The sequence below is a fragment of the Callithrix jacchus genome, chromosome 1 (genome assembly GCF_049354715.1).
Source record: "Callithrix jacchus isolate 240 chromosome 1, calJac240_pri, whole genome shotgun sequence".
Taxonomy (NCBI): Eukaryota; Metazoa; Chordata; class Mammalia; order Primates; family Cebidae; genus Callithrix; species Callithrix jacchus.
The window spans coordinates 184,297,879-184,316,861 of record NC_133502.1 but is presented as its reverse complement, the minus strand read 5'-3'; the positions used below and the strand labels follow the sequence as shown (position 1 = coordinate 184,316,861).

General features: G+C 50.9%; 1 protein-coding gene across 14 annotated transcripts in view; it reads left to right on the top strand.

The window, feature by feature from the left end:
* CAMSAP1 (calmodulin regulated spectrin associated protein 1) overlaps positions 1 to 18,983 on the top strand; it is a 99,419-nt gene extending 80,436 nt beyond the window's left edge. For all 14 annotated transcript variants that reach the window (XM_078331368.1, XM_035262609.3, XM_035262617.3 and 11 more), the window contains 9 exons: positions 1,592 to 1,683; positions 2,171 to 2,255; positions 2,933 to 5,354; positions 6,968 to 7,104; positions 7,486 to 7,694; positions 7,994 to 8,096; positions 10,314 to 10,429; positions 11,075 to 11,193; positions 15,911 to 18,983. In XM_078331368.1, the coding sequence (XP_078187494.1) occupies positions 1,592 to 1,683; positions 2,171 to 2,255; positions 2,933 to 5,354; positions 6,968 to 7,104; positions 7,486 to 7,694; positions 7,994 to 8,096; positions 10,314 to 10,429; positions 11,075 to 11,193; positions 15,911 to 16,213 (3,586 nt within the window). In that variant the 3' untranslated portion in view covers positions 16,214 to 18,983. The remainder of the gene's footprint in view (positions 1 to 1,591; positions 1,684 to 2,170; positions 2,256 to 2,932; positions 5,355 to 6,967; positions 7,105 to 7,485; positions 7,695 to 7,993; positions 8,097 to 10,313; positions 10,430 to 11,074; positions 11,194 to 15,910) is intronic.

The following is an 18,983-nucleotide window of genomic DNA, read 5'->3' as shown; positions in this document are numbered from 1 at the left end:
CTGAGGGATGGGATGTGGGGCTGCCAGAACCAGGAGAAAGGACTTGTTGACAGGCCATTGTGATGCAGGCAGTGAGGGCAGTGCACACCCAGGGGTGGGGCAGAGCTGAGGGAGGAGTTTGCCTGTGTTCTGTGGGGGGTCTTTGAGACTGGGGTGTCTGTCCCCAGAGCTGAGAGCAGAGGTGGGGCAGTAACTCCATGCCTGTGAGCACAGGTGGGGTCACTGAGTGGGAGAATGCCTCGAGCTGAGCCGTCCCTCACATGGGGACAGCGTGGACACTCAACGTCCTCCATCTGGTCATTGCATGTCTGTTGTTGAGCCCGGTGTGTGCGAGAGCACAGGAATCTGGTGCTGGCTACACACTGCCCTTTGACCTGCTGTTTTCACCCAGCACCCTGTGGTGAGAATTTTCCCACTTTTGGTGAATCCTCCTTACAACACTTTCAACAGCTACCCAGTCTTTCACATCACGGGCGTGCTGTGAGTCTATTGCTGTTCCCACAGCATCCAGGCTGCATGGTTTGCATTGTGGCCCTGACACAGGGCCCTGTGCCATTCCTGCTCTTCCTGGCTTCCCCGACTCCCTGCTCTGAGCCCCTCTCTCCGTAGCTCTTTCAGAGAGTCTGTGTTCTGGCTCTGGTATCCTCTGCCCATCTTTGTCTCTTTAGGCCTAGGCATGCTAACTCGGGCCCAGGGTGCTGAGCTGTCCCCTGGGATCTCACCAGGCTGCCAGCACCTGGCAAATTGTCCTTTTACCAAATTCTACCCAAAGTGAGACAACTAAGATAGCTGCCCTGTAGGGTGAGGGCGCTTGTTTTCCGGGAAGCTCGTACCTGTGGAGTGGCAGGGGCTGCTGGGTGCCAGTCTCAGGGATATTGCTTTGTCAGAAGGGTACGAGCTGTACACGTGTGACCTCTGCCTTTCCCGCATGTGCTGTTCTTCCTGGGAGTGTGGCCCTCACACTCTGTGTGCACCTCTTACTGTTCTTTCTCTTAAGCTATAATCCAAGGAGTGGAAAAGTGTGAGTAATTTTGAGGTTTTTATGGATATTGCCATAATGTCCTCTAAAAATGTACATTTTTATCCTCCTACCAGCAGTGTGGGAATGTTCATGCTGCTCTCTGATGGGTTTAAGTTACTCATCAATATTTTCACAGCTGTGGTTTAGTACAGCGGGCATCGACTTTGTGGTCTGTTTTATCTCTGAAGTTCTTTTTTTATTGAAGCAGTAATGTGCATATTTGAAAACTGTTACTTGTCAAAGGATCACGTTTTCTTTTTACTTTTGCTTATCTCAAAAGTTCACTCTAATGGCAGGCTCAGGTTTTGCTTTTCCCATGGGAAGCTGGTTGTGTTGTAGACACATCCGGGAGTCAGTGTGCCCCTGTTTCCAGTGTGTGGATGTTTATCCCAAGCTTGAAGTTCCTGGTGCTCTTTTTCCTCATTTTTAGCATCATTAATTTTTCCCTAACAGTCTGAGTTTCTTATAGCTTGGTATGAATTCAGGATGGTCCTGTACACTTGCGCATTTGTTGTTGAATTTGAAGGTTGATAAAGGTGTGATTTTCCCCTTAATTCTTTTTGCATTTAGAGGGAAAGGAACTGCTGCCTTCAGCCCATCCCATCCTTTGTTGCCACTGCGACAGAAACAGCAAAAATCCATGCAGGGAGAGGACACCCCTGGTAAGAATGTTGTTTATTCCTTATCATCTTTTTTCCTTAATTTGTCCTTACTGTAGATTAGTAAAAATCATACTTCTCAAAACTAAATCATCTTATTCTGATGTAGTGCTTTTAGTTAAGACAGTAGCCAAATACATTTTAACTTGTGTTGATGTGTCTCAGAATGTATCGCCTTGCAGTGAAAGTATCTTTGAGAGCGATTATGTTCTGTGTAGTAGATACAGAGTGACTGAGGCTTCAGCAGGGGCTCACTTGTGCTCCAGTTCTCTCTCAGTTCTGGTGACTTCACTGGACCAGTTGCTCTTGAACCATGTGTTGCCATCAGAATGAGTGAACATTGTATGGTTTTGCTTCTCAGCTTTCCGTGGGGCCCTTCTGGTGTATTGACTTGGGAGGCATTTTTCCGGAGAAATGATGGTCAAATTGAAGGAATTTCTAGGGATAGAAAATTGGTTACTTAACACTGTCTGTTTCCTCTGAACTGCAGATCAGCGGCATCAATCGAATTCTTTGACCCGAGTCGATGGTCAGCCTCGAGGAGCAGCAATAGCATGGCCAGAAAAAAAAACCAGGTGAGTCTCTCCGTTTCAGATGTTTCTGTTTGGAATGTTTTTTACATTAAACAGCAGTTCCTCAAGATGTAGTCCCAACCCCCTGAGGATCACCGAGACCCTTTTAGGGAGTCCCTGAGGTCAGAATTACTTTTATAACAACACCAGGGAGTGACTGCCTCTCTGCGGCCTCACTCTTCGTGAGTGTGCTATGGGATTTTTCAGAGGCTGCTGGTGTGGAGGCAGGAGGAGTCAGGTACGAGGGTCCAGCCAGATCCCAGAGCTGTACAGGTGTCAGGTAGTGCCTGCCCTTAAACTGGAAACTTGTCTTCTGGAGAATATAGTCATTTGTCATGGAATGGGCTTATTACTCTAATTTTAATCAGTGTTTAGAAAACATCTGAGCTTTAATTTCTAGGACGATAAATAGAGAGTAATACTGATAAATAGAAACAAAAGCTCTTTGGGGTACTTAGTAATTTTTAAGGGCGTCAAGAGGTCCTGGGACTACAGTGTTTGAGAATCACTAAGCTGAAATAATCTCTGGTTTTCTTCTGCCCCGGGGAAGAGTGAGTTTAAGTCTCCTGCATGTGAGAGGCATGTTCTTGTTCTGTGGCCGGCATTCGTACCTCCCAGTCTGTGTTGGGGGTCTCTGGTGTATACAGCAGCACACCCAGTGGGCCTTCCCTGTGTTTCAGGCCCGCGTCCCAGCCGACGCCTTTTGCTTTGCATCACACTACGAGTTGTGAAGTGGATCCCAGCTCTGGCGACAGCGTCAGCTTGGCCCGCTCCATCAGCAAAGACAGTTTGGCATCCAATATTGTTAATCTGACCCCACAGAACCAGCCACACCCCACGGCCACGAAGACCCATGGGAAGAGCCTCCTGAACAATGTCAGTATTGAGGATGAGGAAGAGGAGCTCGTGGCTATTGTTAGAGCAGACGTGGCTCCCCAGCGTGCTGACCCAGAGTTCCCCAGGGCCTCACCCCGGGCCTCAGGCCTTACAGCAAGTGCCCAGTCTCCCCAGGGACAGCTGGACACCTTGGAAAGTAAGCCTGACAGTTTTTTCTTGGAGCCTTTGATGCCGGCAGTGCTTAAGCCAGCGAAAGAGAAGCAGGTGATCACCAAGGATGACGAACGGGGAGAAGGGAGACCCAGGAGCATTGCGTCCAGGAGGCCCAGCGAGGGCCCCCAGCCTTTGGTACGAAGGAAGGCGACTGGCAGTCGTGACTTGAATAGGACTTTTACCCCGATTCCTTGCTCAGAATTTCCCATGGGCATTGACCCCACTGAGACAGGACTGCAGTCATTGGAAACTGCAGGAGAGGTGTGTGGTGGGCCTCTGGCCCTCGGCAGATTCAATCAGTTCCCCCAGGGACCATCCACAGATGGCTTCTTCCTTCACGTAGGCAGGGCCGATGAGGACTCTGAGGGAAGGTTATGTGTTAGTTGTTCAAAAAGCCCCAACTCCCACGATTCAGAGCCATGGACTCTCCTCAGGCAGGATTCTGACTCGGATGTGGTGGACCTAGAGGAGGCTGAGCACGATTTCATGGGTGAGGCCCATCCTGTGGTTCTCAGCAAATACATCGGGGAGGAAGAGTCGGCCAAACTGCAGGAGGACATGAAGGTGAAGGAACACGAAGACAAAGATGACGCCAGTGGCCGCTCGAGCCCCTGCCTGAGCACAGCCTCTCAGATGAGCAGTGTCTCTGTGGCAAGTGGGAGCGTGAAGATGACCAGCTTTGCAGAGAGGAAGCTCCAGAGACTCAACAGCTGTGAAACCAAGTCTAGCACCAGCAGCTCCCAGAAAACCACACCAGACGCATCCGAGAGCTGCCCCGCTCCTCTGACGACGTGGAGGCAGAAGAGGGAACAGAGCCCTAGCCGGCATGGCAGGGACCCCGCCAGCCTCCTGGCGTCCGAACTAGTGCAGCTGCACATGCAGTTGGAGGAGAAGCGCAGGGCCATCGAGGCCCAGAAGAAGAAGATGGAGGCGCTGTCAGCGAGGCAGCGCTTGAAGCTCGGCAAGGCTGCGTTCCTGCATGTGGTGAAGAAGGGCAAGGCTGAGGCCGCCCCACCCCTCAGGCCGGATCACTTTACAAAGGAGTACTCACAGCACAACGGGGAGGAGTGTGAGGACGGCCTTTCCAAAACCGAAGACTTTCTTGTGAAGGAGGAGCAGAGAGAGGAGCTCCTTCATGAGACTCAGGATGTGGACAAAGAGAGCCTGGCCTTTGCTCAACAGCATAAAGCAAAAGACCCTGTGGCTCTGCACGAGCTGGAGAGAAATAAGGTGATCTCCGCCGCCCTCCTGGAGGACACTGTTGGGGAGGTTGTCGACGTGAACGAATGTGACCTTTCCATTGAGAAGCTCAACGAAACCATCAGTACGCTGCAGCAGGCCATCCTAAAAATTTCTCAGCAGCAGGAGCAGCTTCTCATGAAGTCCCCCACGGTCCCAGTGCCGGGCTCTAAGAATAACTCGCAGGACCACAAAGTGAAGGCGCCGGTCCACTTTGTGGAGCCACTCTCTCCCACAGGCGTGGCTGGCCACCGCAAAGCGCCCCGACTGGGTCAGGGCCGGAATTCCCGTTCTGGAAGGCCGGCAGAGCTTAAGGTCCCGAAAGACAGGCCACAGGGCTCCTCCCGAAGTAAAACCCCAACGCCCAGTGTAGAGACGCTCCCACATTTGAGACCCTTCCCTGCCAGCAGCCACCCTCGGACCCCCACAGATTCCAGCCTGGAAGGTGCCCCAGAGCCCAGCAGTGACCCTCATGGGAAGTGTCTCTTCGACAGTTACAGACTCCACGATGAAAACAACCAGCGGACACTTACTCTGTCTTCTTCCAAAGACGCCAACATTCTGTCGGAGCAGATGAGCCTCAAAGAAGTTCTGGATGCAAGTGTGAAGGAGACAGGGCCTGGCTCCTCAGACATCTCAGGAAAAGAGAGCATCCCTGTGGAGGAGCCCCTGAGGAGCAGGGCCAGCCTCATTGAAGTGGACCTCTCTGACCTGAAGGCCCCTGACGAGGACGGGGAGCTGGCAAGCCTCGATGGTTCGGCGGACCTCACCAGCGAAGGCGACCAGAAGCCAGGGGTCGGCTTCTTCTTCAAGGTAAGGGATCGGTAGCGTCTGTTTCAGGTGCTCATGAGATGTCGCCACCCCATCCCATGTGCAGGCTGGCCAGCCACTTCCATAAGAGGCCCGGGGACATGTGTGTTTGACTTTGTGGGCCACAGAGTCTCTGTCCTGAGGACTCTACTTGGCCAGAAGCAGCCCTGGGCAGTACGCAAGCAAGTGAGTGTGGTGTGGGTCAAGACAGCTTGTTCTGAGCCCTGAAACGAAATTTCACATGATTTCAACATAGTTTTCTTTTGGTGATTTTCTAGTCGAAACCCTGTTGCCTCGTCCCGCCTGAAAGCGTAAAAAGCGTTCATCGCTACATTGCTCTGGCAGGGGCCAGGCCTGGCCTGTGGGCTGAAGTTTGCCAGCCTCTGATAATAGCAACTTCAAAAAATATTTTGTCTATGTCCTTCTCGTAATGTTTTGCCTTAGAGATGAAGGGAAGCGTCAACTGTGAGAACTGTTTCCTTAGCCAGCTACTGTGCCACGTGATGTTCCCTTCAGGGATGTTCATCGTCTCCTAAGATTATAAGACTGTGTTTTTTGTTGTAGCTTTTCAGTGTTTAGATATATTTTGATACAGTTACTTACAATATCAGGTACAGTCAGGTGCTGTACAGGTCTGTAGCCTAGGAGCAGTGGCTGATAGAGCTTAGGCATGTGGGGGCTCTGTCACCCAGGAGTACGCAGGTTCCGTGATGCTCACGCATCAGCGAAGTCACCTAAGGACAACCTGATTCTCGGAAGGTTTCCCCTGGGCAAGCCACTCGAAACTGTTTTCTGCTTTGCCTCCAGGCAGTTGTAAATTTGAGTGAGAGGATACCAAATAATCAGGCATTTCTTAGCAAAAGAGGCAAGCTTTATTTGGTGGCTGCACTTCTGAAATGTAAACAAAACTTCAATATTCGCTCTTTTTTTTGGACAGAGTCTCACTCTGTTGCCCAGGTTGGAGTACAATAGCATGATCTCTGCTCACTGCAACCTCTGCCTCCTGGGTTCAAATGATTCTCCTGCCTTAGCCTCCCAAGTAGCTGGGATTACAGGCTTGTGTCACCGTGTCGGGCTAATTTTTTTTTTTTTTAAGTGAAGACAGGGTTTCACCCTGTTAGCCAGGCTGATCTTGAACTTCTGACCTCAGGTAATCCACCCTTGTTGGCCTCCCAAAGCGCTAGGATTATACACGGGAACTGCTGTGCCTGGCCAATTTTTGTATTTTTAGTAGGGAAAAGGTTTTGCCATGTTGGGTAGGCTGGTCTCAAACTCATGACCTCAATGATCCACCCTTCTTGGCCTCCCAAAACGCTGGGATTACAGGCATGAGTCACCATGTCCAGCCTTGCTTTTATTTTGGAAATCTACATGTACTTTTTAAGGCAAGCTGGATCTCGTGTGAGACGTCTGGAAAGTTGGGTGATGCCTGGTGCCTTGAAATGCCCTTTGTTTTCCATTCATATTTTAGAGTCTATAACGGTTAAAGAAAAGCGTAGAAGTCTTTATGCGTTAAACTTTTAAAAGTGTAGTGAAAGTCTGCTGCTGGGTTGTGTATGGCTGCATTGGGCATCTGAGGGGGTTCCTGTCATGCTCTGTGTGGCTCTGTTGTGCAGGATGAACAGAAAGCAGAAGACGAGCTTGCCAAGAAGCGGGCGGCCTTCCTCCTGAAGCAGCAGCGCAAGGCCGAGGAGGCCCGCGTGCGCAAGCAGCAGCTGGAAGCGGAGGTGGAGCTCAAGCGCGACGAAGCCCGGTGAGCCTCCTGTCGCGGGGGAAGGCAGACCAAGCAGGAGCCTGGCGGGTCCCCTGCATCCCCTCTTCCCTTCCTGGCATTGGTGACGGACCACAGCAGCAAGTGCCTGTGAGGGTCTCCCTTCTCCCACAGACGACCTCCCTGAACTTTCACCGCCCCTGCTGATGGGAGTCAGGACCTGTGTGTCTGGTGGCTGGTGTGGCGGTGTGGCATCTCCAGGGCTGCCCTCGCAGCCTCTGTGTTCCACTTGTGGAGGCTGGCCACCCTTGGTCCCAGTGGCCGAGGGGAAGCTGAGAAATGCACCCGGACAGAGTGCTGTGGCACAGGCGTCATGGCAGAGGCCCTATGACCGAGCAGTGTCTGGGCATGTGTTTCTCTCAGGCGCAAAGCTGAGGAAGACCGGGTCCGGAAGGAGGAGGAGAAGGCGCGGCGTGAGCTCATCAAGCAGGAGTACCTGCGGAGGAAGCAGCAGCAGATCTTAGAGGAGCAGGGGCTCGGCAAGCCCAAGTCAAAGCCCAAGAAGCCGCGGCCGAAGTCGGTGCACCGGGAAGAGTCCTGCAGCGACTCGGGCACCAAGTGCTCCTCCACCCGTAAGCAGTCCCTGCATGGGCAGCGCTTCCTGCTGCCGGTGGCAGCCTCATGGGCTTCATCTGATTTCCGTTTTTTCAAGAGCAGTGTGACGGGGAAGGGTGGAGATGGCTCTCCCTGTTTCACACCTGAGAATGCACATCCAGGTGCAGCCCGGCTCCCTGGGGCGGGATGGGGATGTGGCCTCTGTGGCCATGCTCTGTAGGGCGAGGTGAGGGGAACAGGTATAGGGGACAGATACGTGTCTGTCGGAAATGTCGGAAGCTGTTCATGCACCACCATCAGTTTCTGTCTCTGGCAGCTGATAACTTGAGCCGGACTCAGTCAGGCTCCAGCCTGTCATTGGCCTCGGCGGCGACGACGGAACCCGAGAGCGTTCATTCCGGGGGCACGCCCTCTCAGCGGTAAGGGGCCTGAGACGCTGCTGCCGGATGGGCTGGAGGATGTTGGGAGGGGAGGGTGGGACTTCCTGATTAAAAACTCTGAGAGGGGGTTTTGTAACTTTTAATTTTGATATCATTTCACATTTACAGAACAGTTGCAGTAGTGTCACCAGGAATCCCAGTGCCCTTCACACGGGCTCCCCAGCTGGTTAAACTTGGCGGCCTCTGCTTTACTGCTCTCCCTGCCACCCTCCCCACACTTGCACATGTGCTTTTTCATCATCATGAGTCAATTGGAGACCAAGCATGGTGGCTCACTCCTGTGAATCCAGCACTTTGGGAGGCTGAGGCAGGAAGATTACTTGGGCCCAGGAGTTCAAGATCAGCCTGGGCAACAGATTGCGACCCCCATTTCTACAAAAAGTACAAAAAAAGAGTTAGCTGGGTGTGGTGGCACCCACTTATAGTCCCAGTTACTTGGGAGGCTGGGGTGGTAGTATTGCTTGAGCCCAGGAAGTTGAGGCTGCAGTGAGCTCTGCTCATGCTACTGCACTCCAGACTGGGATGCTGCCAAACCCCGCAAAACCAAATATAAACAGAAAAAACCACTCAGCTGGAGATGTCTGGCCTTTTACAGTATGTATTTCCTAGAACAAGATGTTTTCTCGTGTGATCAGTTACCAAGCCAGCATGTTCATCCGATTCACAGTCCCCATTCAGTTCTCCCAAGAGTGTCCCTGACAACTGTGTTGTCCCCTAGTCCAGGATCTATTTGGGGCTACAGATGGCCTTGAAATGCCATGGTCCTTCAGTCTCCTTCAGTCCAGAGCAGTTCCTTAGCCTTTCTGTGCCTTTCTTGACCTTGACTTTTGGTAAGCACAGGTCAGTTATCCTGGCTGCCTCTCAGTTTTGGTTTCCTGTGATGGGACTGCGGCCTCGTGCTTCTGATTGAGCGGCCCAGAAGTGAGCTTGCATCTTTCTCAGCACAGCTTCTCAGGTGGGCCCCAGGACTGCTCATGTCATGAGGAAGTGACTTTGGGGAAGAGGTTGGGGACTGGTCTGGACCTCACGGAATTGCCTTGCAAGGACTTTAGTGACCACTTTGCAGCTCCTGCTCACTGCTTCCTCCATGCATGTTGTCCCCTCCGTGGGAGCAAGGGTCTTCCCCCGCCCATGTGTTCCTTTCTCTTTTGAGATGGACTTTTGTTCTTTGTTGCCCAGGTTGGAGTGTACTGGCCCGATCTCAGCTCACAGCAACCTCCGCCTTCTGGGTTCAAGGAATTCTTGTGCCTCAGCCTCCCAAGTAGCTGGGACTACAGGCACGCACCACCATGCCCAGCTAATTTTTGCATATTTAGTAGAGATGCAGTTTTACCATGTTGTCCAAGCTGTTCTTGAACTCCTGTCCTCATGATCTGCCCACCTCAGCCTCCCAAAGTGCTGAGATTCCAGGCGTGAGCCACCGTGCCAGGCCGTGTCGCTTTATGTTTATGAGTACACCATGTGGCCCCTGCTCCGTCTGCACCCGTGGGCCGTGTTTTCTTGTCTCTTCCCCATCTCATGGCTCCTTGTTGTCCCTGGGCTTTGTGGCGGATTCCTCCAAGGAACTGCAGATTCTGTGTGGGTTTTTATTCTGGCCGTCAATTACCCTGGGGGATTCAAACTCCAGTGGTGTCTGCCTCCCTTGTGAGAGCAGCAGCTGACATCTCTGAGCAGCTGTGTCCAGACTTTTGGCATCTGTTGTGCTCAGTGGAGACTTCCCTGCAGGGTGGAGCTCAGGTCTTCCAGGGATCAGAGTCACTGGGGCCCAGGTTTTTAGACTTGGCCTGCTGTGGCCCCTCCTTCCCTAGGTCTCATCCCTGGCTGGGCAACACAAGCAGCCCAGGCTTCGTCCTGTGGCCTCCTGAGCCAGCAGCCCTGTGGCTCAGTGCTGTGCCTGTGCTCTGCTCGAGGGGGCGGTGCCTTGAGCAAAGGCTGTGTGGAGGGGAACCCCCTTGGTGAAGGGCTGACTCCTCTCTGTCTGTCTTCATCCCCTTAGTGCCTGGAGTGTTTGCTTTTGTATTTTGCTCAGAGCGTCTGTACTATGTGGGGTATGTGGCGACTTGAGCCCCACCATCACTGGAAGCCTTCTCCCCTGCTGATGTGCTCCTGTTCTGGCTGCAGGCCAGCCCTTTGCCAGTGGTAGTGAAAGGAAGCCAGCGCTTTACCTGCCTGTCTATTGTCTCTTTCTGCCTGCAGAGTGGAATCCATGGAAGCCTTGCCCATACTGAGCCGGAACCCGAGCCGGAGCACAGACCGAGACTGGGAGACTGCGTCGGCAGCGTCATCCCTGGCCTCCGTGGCTGAGTACACAGGTGACGGCCTTCCCTCCTTAGAGGTTATCATGTACACGGCTGCAGGCCTTTGTGTGGCTATTGCGTTAACTGTTCTCTATTTTGGTCTAAAAAGTATTTTTCTAACAAAGATGTTTTATTTAGTGAAAGAGGGCTATTTTTAGCTCTTCGGTGCTGAAATGGGCATGTAGTTTAGTAGAAGCTCTTAGTCCTGCCTTGCCCTCCTGGTGGTCCACCCTGCTGTCTGCCATGCGGGTTCGGCAGAGCTGGGGAGTGCTGGGGTTTCTTGGCTCTCACCAGCTGCCCTCTGAGCCAGGCGTGGGCTCAGGACAAGGTGAACTGGAGGGGCTGCTGTGGCTGAGGAGTATATCCTGGGGCCTCTGAGCTTTAGTCTTTTTACAAGTTATTTTCCTGGTTGTGTCTTTATAGCTAAGTCGCTGAATTTAGAAAGGAGATAAAGTATTGATTACCTTTGTCTTTGGTTGTTTAAAAATTTATAACTTAAAATTCTTTTGAATAGACTTTAAGTAGCTTTTACTTCCCATTTTAAATAGTCATAAATATCTGTAGTTCAGCCTACCCATTGCTTGCATCCGAGACATTGTTGGTTTTCTTTGTATGTGTTCATGCCTTAAAATGCTGGTTTTGCCTGGCCTTGTTTCTTAGGCCCCAAGCTCTTCAAGGAGCCCAGCAGCAAATCAAACAAGCCGATTATTCACAATGCCATATCCCATTGCTGCCTGGCCGGAAAAGTGAATGAACCCCACAAGAATTCCATACTGGAGGCAAGTGTCATGTTTCAACACTCGGTTTTTATGTGGAATAAAAAGCGTTTATAAATTAAGGGTTCTTTTTAAAAGAAAACTTCCCAATCCTTGATGCATGAGTGTTACTGCTATGCGGTAGTGACTGGCCCTTTCCCCGGCAATTGCCAGGCGCGGGCACCCACGGCACTCTCCTTAAGCTCTGTGTGAAGTTGCCAAGGCTATGGGAGTTGGAGTGGCCTCAGTGGAGAGCAGAATTCTCACTAGAGGTAGGGCCTAGACAAGTGGGGATGGTCTCTGTGGGCAGAGCTAGGGTCTTGAGGTGGGGGCCTTCTGGGCAGGTGAGAAGACTCCTGTGTTCAGGGTGGGTGAGACTGGGGGCGGAGGTGATGGGAGGGGCGTTGGGTCCCTCTGGGTTGGGGTAGGGTGTGAAATGAGGAAGGAAAACTCAGCTTAAATTTTTTTGTGGTGATGGAGTCTCACTCTGTTCCTAGGCTGGAGTGCAGTGGTGCAATTTCGGCTCACTGCAATGTCCGCCTCCTGGGTTCAAGCAATTCTGACTACAGGCATGCACCACCACGTCCAACTAATTTTTGTCTATTTAGTAGAGATGAGGTTTCACCAGGTTGGCCAGATGGTCTCAATCTCTTGACGTCATGATGCGCCCACCTTGCCCTACCAAAGTTCTGGGATTACAGGCGTCAGCCACCATGCCTGGCCTAAGTGGAGAAAAATAGTGGAGCCAGAGGGGGTCGTGTGGCTAGAGACGCAGGAGGCTGGCAGCAGGGCGGTGTTCACGGGGAAGGCCATGTGCTGGGAGTGGGGCAGAGCCGGGGCCATGTCAGGAGCAGCTCCACCTTTGAGTCTGGGTTTGCCAGAGAATGGGAAGCTTGTCTCAGGAAGATGCTACTCACTTTGGTTTTGTTGACTGTCACCTCCCTGGGGCAGCACTGCCCATGTTTGCTGCTGGAGTGAGGTCCAGCTTCTGTCGCTCTAAAGGTGAGGCAACGATCTCACTGGGTGGGACGATCCAGTGGAGCTGGAGATGGAGGGAGGGTGAGGGTCAGACTCGTGCCCTGCACAGTCTGAAGCTTCACATACACAGGTGAGGGAGGAGGGGAGGGCCCTCAGTCATTTCATAAGTGGTCATGGTCTGCCTGCCCTGTTCGGATGCTAAACACACCCACAGCCTGGGCCCCGATGCTAACAGAGAAGCTGAGCGCACGGTCCTCTGGTGGAGGGACGAGCCTGCAGGGCCAGGCCGGAAATGCCTGCAGCTCTGTGGGCCACGAGGGCCTGTTGGTGCAGCGTAGATGGTGCACGGGCGAGGGCCGTGGCTGGCCCCATGACCTCCATTCATAGAGGAGGGCTGGACATGTCTGGGCTGTGAGCTAGAAGTTTGGGCCGGCTGCAGCGCCCAATGGGAGCGTTGGTCACTGTAGGTCTTAATGAGAAGGTGGTAACATTTGAGCACAGACTTGGAGGGAGGGTGCGGATTTTGGGGAAGGCCGTTCCAGGCAGGTGGGAATGAGGCGTCCCAGGGTCCATGGGCCGTAGGGGACCTGTGCTGGAGGAACACCCAGGAGGGCGGGGCAGGGTTTAGAGGCTGTATCCCCACGTGGGGCCTCTGTGGGCTGAAGAAGGACTCAACTTTACTCGGAGTGAGATCGTGGGCAAAGGGGTGGGCAGAGGAGGGCCAGGAACCCACCTCCCTTTCCCAGTAGATCAGAGCAGTCATCAAGGTAGCCTGGAGATGAGTGAGGAGGGGCCAGGGCTGGAGTGGCGGGGTGGGGAGGAAGGAGTGAGGAGGGCAGGAGAAGGCCTGCATCTGCTGAGTGCGTGGACTACGGAGCACCTAGTGTGCATGCCTGGGAAGGGGCTGGGAAGCAGCAATCTGAGGATCCTGTGCAGGTTCTAGGCTGGCCCCTGAGGGGCTGGAGTGGGATTCCAGGGGAGAGGAGGCAGAGCCACTGGACCCCGCCCCAGTTTGAGGCACATGTGCGGTAGGCTGTAAGTTGCTGGCCTTGGGATTCAACGGCTTGTGAATGAGTGAATGAAAATTATGTGACAGTTTGTCATCCACCAAAAATTCTGCTTTTTAATAATTAAGACCAATCTCTGGTCCTTGGTTGGTTGTTTTAGTCGTGAAAGTGAAAGTGGCCTAATGGAATTTGTGACCCACTTTAAAACGGACTTGTTCTTTTCTTGATAGTGCAGATCATGTAGACTAAGAATGGCCCTCGACCCAGGCAGGTCTCTCATGGGACTGGGGACAGAAGTGACCGTGGTCATGCTCTTCCTGCTTAGATTTCCACATGGAGAGGTGGTTGGCTCTTTGTATCTGTGGCCCTCAGGGTCACCCTCATGCGGAGATGCCCTGGAAGGATGCGTGGGCCTCAGTGTGGAGTTGACCCACAGCTTAGATTTATTCCAGCAATGTGGAGGGAGCCAAAGCCACTGGGTGCAGAGGGAGAAGACGCGGGCGAGAGCCAGGCTCTGTGCAGCCCCCTCTGCTCTGATTCCTCCTGCAGCCGAGCCACAGCAGCCTATGGACCGTGGAAAGCCTTTTTGAAACTGGATGCCCTGAGCTTTCCCTGGGGGCTGGTCATGAGGTACACCCTTTGGCTAGGACGCCTGGGAGGATACCAGGGTCAGCATGCAGACCAGCAGCTCAGGCTCAGGGAACCCCTCCTGTCGGCCTGTGAGTGACTGGGAACTCCACAGACAGCATGATCCCAGGTGCCCTCTGAGGGCCGCCCTGCAGGCCGGCCTTTCTAGGACAGCAGCCCTCTTGGCTGTGCCTGGCTTTCTGGAGGTGACAACAAATTAGATGAGCCCCACTTCCTCATAGTGCCACTGTCCCTACAAATTATTCTTATTAGCATCTAATTCTTGAAATCAGTATTATATATACAGTTTTGGATTCTTTTAAAAATATGTATATTTATTTAAAATAAGCCCATTGTATGCTGATACATTATATATTTATGAAAAATAACTTTTCTGAAGCCAATAAATAGAAAAATGGCATTGACATAAGAGGGCTGGCAGCTCAGCTGCTTGTGCCTCCGTCCATTATAGCCACACGGCCCAGGGCCTTGGGAAGGTTCCGCCACACACTTGAGAGAAGCGAGTGAGAGGCAGTGAGGCTGTAGCCTCTCAAAGTCAAGGGCTTGACCTTGTGATTCCTGGGAGGGCCTCAGGCTTCCTGGGCTGCATGTGGAGAACTGCTGGGATGGACTCACGTGCTCAGATTCCCAGGCATGTGGAGGATCTGTTTTTAAAAGTTACCAAAACACTTGAAGATATGTTTTAAACTTTAGAATATGATCTACAAACGCTGTGATAGGCATCAGCAGTTTGTCATATTTACTTCAGGTTATTATTATTATTATTATTGTTACTATTTTTATTGAGACAGAGCTTTGCTCTGTCTGGAGTACAGTGGCATGATCTTGGCTCACTGCACCTTCTGCCTCCCAGGCTCGAGCAGTTCTCCCAGTAGCTGGGACTATAGGCACATGCCACCACACCCTGCTAATTTTTGTATCTTTAGTAGAGATGGGGTTTTACCATACCGGCCAGGCTGGTCTTGAACTCATGACCTTAAGTGATCCGCCCACCTTGGTCTCCCAGAATGCTGAGATTGCCCCGGCCAGATTCTGTTTTTGATAACAGCTTTTTGAGATATCATTCACATACTGTCAGATTCACTCTTTTAAACTATACCATTCAGTGGTTTTTAATACATTCATAGAATCCACAACCATAGCCACTGCCTAATTCCAGATGTGTTGATCCCCCGGAAAGAAACTCTACACCCTCGAACACTCACTCACTAGCCTGCCCTGCCCTAGCTCTTGGCAGTTGCCAGTCTACCGTCTGTCTCCATGGATTTGCCTTTTCTGGACGTTTTTATAATGGAATCATAGTTTCTATGACCTTTTGGGTTGGGCTGCTTTCACTTAGCACGGTGCTGTGAGCTTAATTGGTGTAGAGTGTAGCAGGACTCCATCCTTTTGGTGGCTGCATGGTACCCATGCCTGCTCAACCCTGTGCTGTGGATCTGTTCATCTGCTGATGCACACTTGGGTTGATTCTACAGAAAACATTTGTTATTGTTACAGAACAGATGTACATGTTTTGGGGGGGTCCATGTGATATTTTTGTTTCAACTTTTTGCCTGTTAGGGATAGTGCTGTTATTTATATGCAGTGTTTTATGTGGACGTGTGTTTTCATTTCCCTCGAGTATATACATGAGAGAGGAATTGCTGGATCCCACGGTAACTGCCTGGCGGTTTGGAGAACGGCCAAGTTGTTTCTCATAGTGGCTGCTGCGCTCTGCATCTCCCTGGCAGTGAAGGAGCCCCGCTGCTCGCCAGCACTGATTACTGCCCCTCTCCTGGGTGCCAGCCATCCTCATGGGCATGACGCAGCGTCTCACAGTGGTTCTGACTGGTGTTTCTCTGGTGGCTGTTGAGCATCTTTTCCTTTGCTTTTCCACTTAATCTTAAAAGCATTTTCCCCCCTTGCTTGCCTAGATTTCTTAAGTCTCCTTGGCATAGAATGCTCCAGGACAGGGGTCCACAGTAATTGTTTAAAATAGGCAGGCTGTAGCTGACATGTGGGAGAGCTTGTCAGGGAGCCATTCCTATTGAGGCACTGTGGGAACCCACCCCGTGGTGGTTGGAGTGGCTCTGAACTGTTTGACTCTTCCCCTTTCTCTCTCCACACAGGAGCTGGAGAAGTGTGATGCCAATCACTACATCATACTGTTTCGTGATGCTGGCTGCCAGTTCAGGGCGCTTTACTGCTACTATCCTGATACTGAGGAAATCTACAAACTCACTGGCACCGGGCCAAAGAACATCACCAAGAAAATGATTGACAAACTGTATAAATATAGCTCAGACCGAAAACAGTTTAACTTGATCCCAGCTAAAACGATGTCTGTCAGTGTGGACGCACTCACAATTCACAACCACCTGTGGCAGCCCAAGCGGCCTGCAGTGCCAAAGAAGGCCCAGACTCGTAAATGACCCTGATGTGGCCGGCGTCAAAAGGATGACCCAGACTTGGAAATGACACCCTTGTGGCCGGCATCCAGAGGGTGCCACGGGGTCCTTTATTTATTGTTTTCATCTATTTGGGTACGAAGTATGCAAAGTCATAGACCTTTTGCAAAGAGGTTTCTAGACAACAGAAGAAAACCCCTCTCTCAGCGCTCATCTCACTCAGAGGATGCCAGGCAGGGTGAGGATGGAGGAGCAGATGCCACCTCTGCAGTGGCTCATGCTGCTGTGGCCACCACTGACCACTGAGGCTCCCAGAGGAGGGTGTTCCTGGGTGAGATCCCAGGCTGTGGAGCCCCGTTACTTGAAGTTCTCCTTCAGCATAAACTAGACGTGATCCACTTTGCTTTCTCGCTTCTCACCTTGCCCCTTGCACAATGCCCGGCGCCCTCGTGTTGGCCAGCTGTAATCTCATGTGACTGTAGGACTGAGGCTCGATCTTGGCTTGGGGTGTTTGAATGTCTTTAGAAAAGAAATACATAATGGGAAATCTTTCATTTGAGAAGTTGTATGATATTTATTGATTGTGTCTACTGCCAACATTTATATCCAATTCTAAGATTTCTGAAAAAGATTCTTATTCCTTGCTGCTCAGCAGAAGTTTACTGAAAATACCAGTTCACTAAAAGCACTGAAATCTGCAAAGTATGTCTTCTGCTAAAATAACGTTTACAAATGTGAAGATGATGATTTCTGGCACGCAGTCATGAGGACCCGGAATGGTACTAGGCGCTGGTGTCTGCCTCATTTAAAGTAGGCAAGCTGAGCCAACTGCAGCCATCATTAATTCAGTTTCGGATAGTGCGCTGATTTGTTCACTTTAATAAAGACAGATTTTGGTAAAGTAGAATATTTCCACTCTGAGCATGTTTGTCCTGAAAGGTGCACTTCAGCTGACAGTCCCTTTAGTGGTTTCGTTAGGTCACAGCCTGTCCTGTCTGGGTTCTGCATCTGGAAGCGCTGCGTGCTCTCAGAGGAGCGTGCCGCTCTCCAGGTAGACGGATACCTTTGTTTTGTTGCATATTTAAAAACAAGTGGTTGTTTGCAGTTCTTTCAGAGCTCCAAGTAAGTGGATGGCTTTGGGTTCTTTCTGCCTTGGTCCCAGCAGTGTTGATGCTTCTGCGGAGCGGACATTCCCAGGAGCAGGTGCGTGCCAGCCTCGGCTGCCAGGCACTGCTGCCACTGACCAGCTGCCAGAAGATTCTGGAGCCACTTATATTAGTTTTGCACATATTTTCTTGGGAGTGTTACTTGAATCTATCTTGAACTGCAGAAGAAATTAAAGATCAATAGGGAGAAAAAGAGACAAGTGTAACTGTTACATAATTCTAGATGGAAAAGGTGAGTCATGTGCATAAGGAGGGAAATGGTACAGAACGACAGAAGGAATTATAGGTCTTATCCCCTTCCTCAGTCCTTTGAAGAAAAGTACAGTCTGTTGCGATTTTGTATATATAGTGTTAGCCACAGCCACACTCTGTCCTGTAAATAGGGAACTCAAGGCTGTATGATTCCTCACGTGCTGAGTGTCACACAGTCCCAAGTGAACTTCCTGTTACCATGCTTTCACACATGTGCTTTATTCCTCACTGTATGTTTGATATTACCGTATTTATTTTAAGAACGCACTAAAATGTAATAAAGTAATGAACTAATTTGCTTTACATTGAACTGTATGTGTGAGGTTGCTGTGGCTCATTCTGCTGACCAGGCATCACCAACCCCCTTGCTTTATAGAGTTTCACATTGTTCTTTACCATGGCTCTGTTGAAGTCAGTGGAATTGGATTTTTTTAATGAAGAGCTAGAAAATGTCTGGCATAGAGCTGGAAAACTGCATTCCCATGGAACTTCTGAGCAAATTCTGGATTTTCTCCATGGAATTAGCCGGTGTGTGGGGCATGCTGAAACGTGTCCTTCAGCCTGTAGGATTGTTCGCTGTTGGGTGCCAGTAAGCACTAAGGTGGTGTGGACGTTCCTGATGTCCTGATGTCCTGAGTCCCAGGCCAGTGGTCGCCTCACAGTTGACAGACGTGTCCCCGTGTTCTTCATGCCTGGACACTGCAACCATTTTAATTTGTCATGAAAAGTTTCAGACACAGGATTCATTTTTGTGGTGGTGCTTTTAGGCCTTTCTGGCTTGGGTGGTGGTAAATCATGACTTTGCAGTTCATGACACTGAGCTGTAGCTCTGTTTACAAATGTCTCCTGTTTTCAAAGCCCCTGCAATGGTCTTGGTGTCTCGTTGCAGATTTTCAGCAGAAAGCTCGCACATCTTCCGTTGCCTCTCAGAATTCTAACCTTGTTATTTAAGGCAAGCTGCTCTACCCTTCACAAAGTTATATCCTGTAAAGAAAGTGTAAACCAGTGATTCAATGTATGATGAAGTTTATGCGTAAATCCTTGGTAATGCTAGAATTCTGGGAGCCCTGAGGGGTTGAAAGAGAGATGAAACTTTAGTGAGTCTCATTGTTTTACACGTGTATGTGCAGATACGTTATCTTCTACCCACGTCAGAGATGGACTGCTTTGTGGGTGTGCTTTTGACTTTCTACACATGTCGCTGCATTGCAGTCTCTTATCAGACTTGAGGCCCAAACTGACTCTTCACTCAGGCAAAACTGAAAAGTGGAAGAATTCTAAATTACTTCTAGGTTATACTTTCACCTCCCTGAAATTGTACTTGTCGCTTGGAGGGCAAAATATTTATTGAAATAAAATTTTCTCTTAAAAATTCA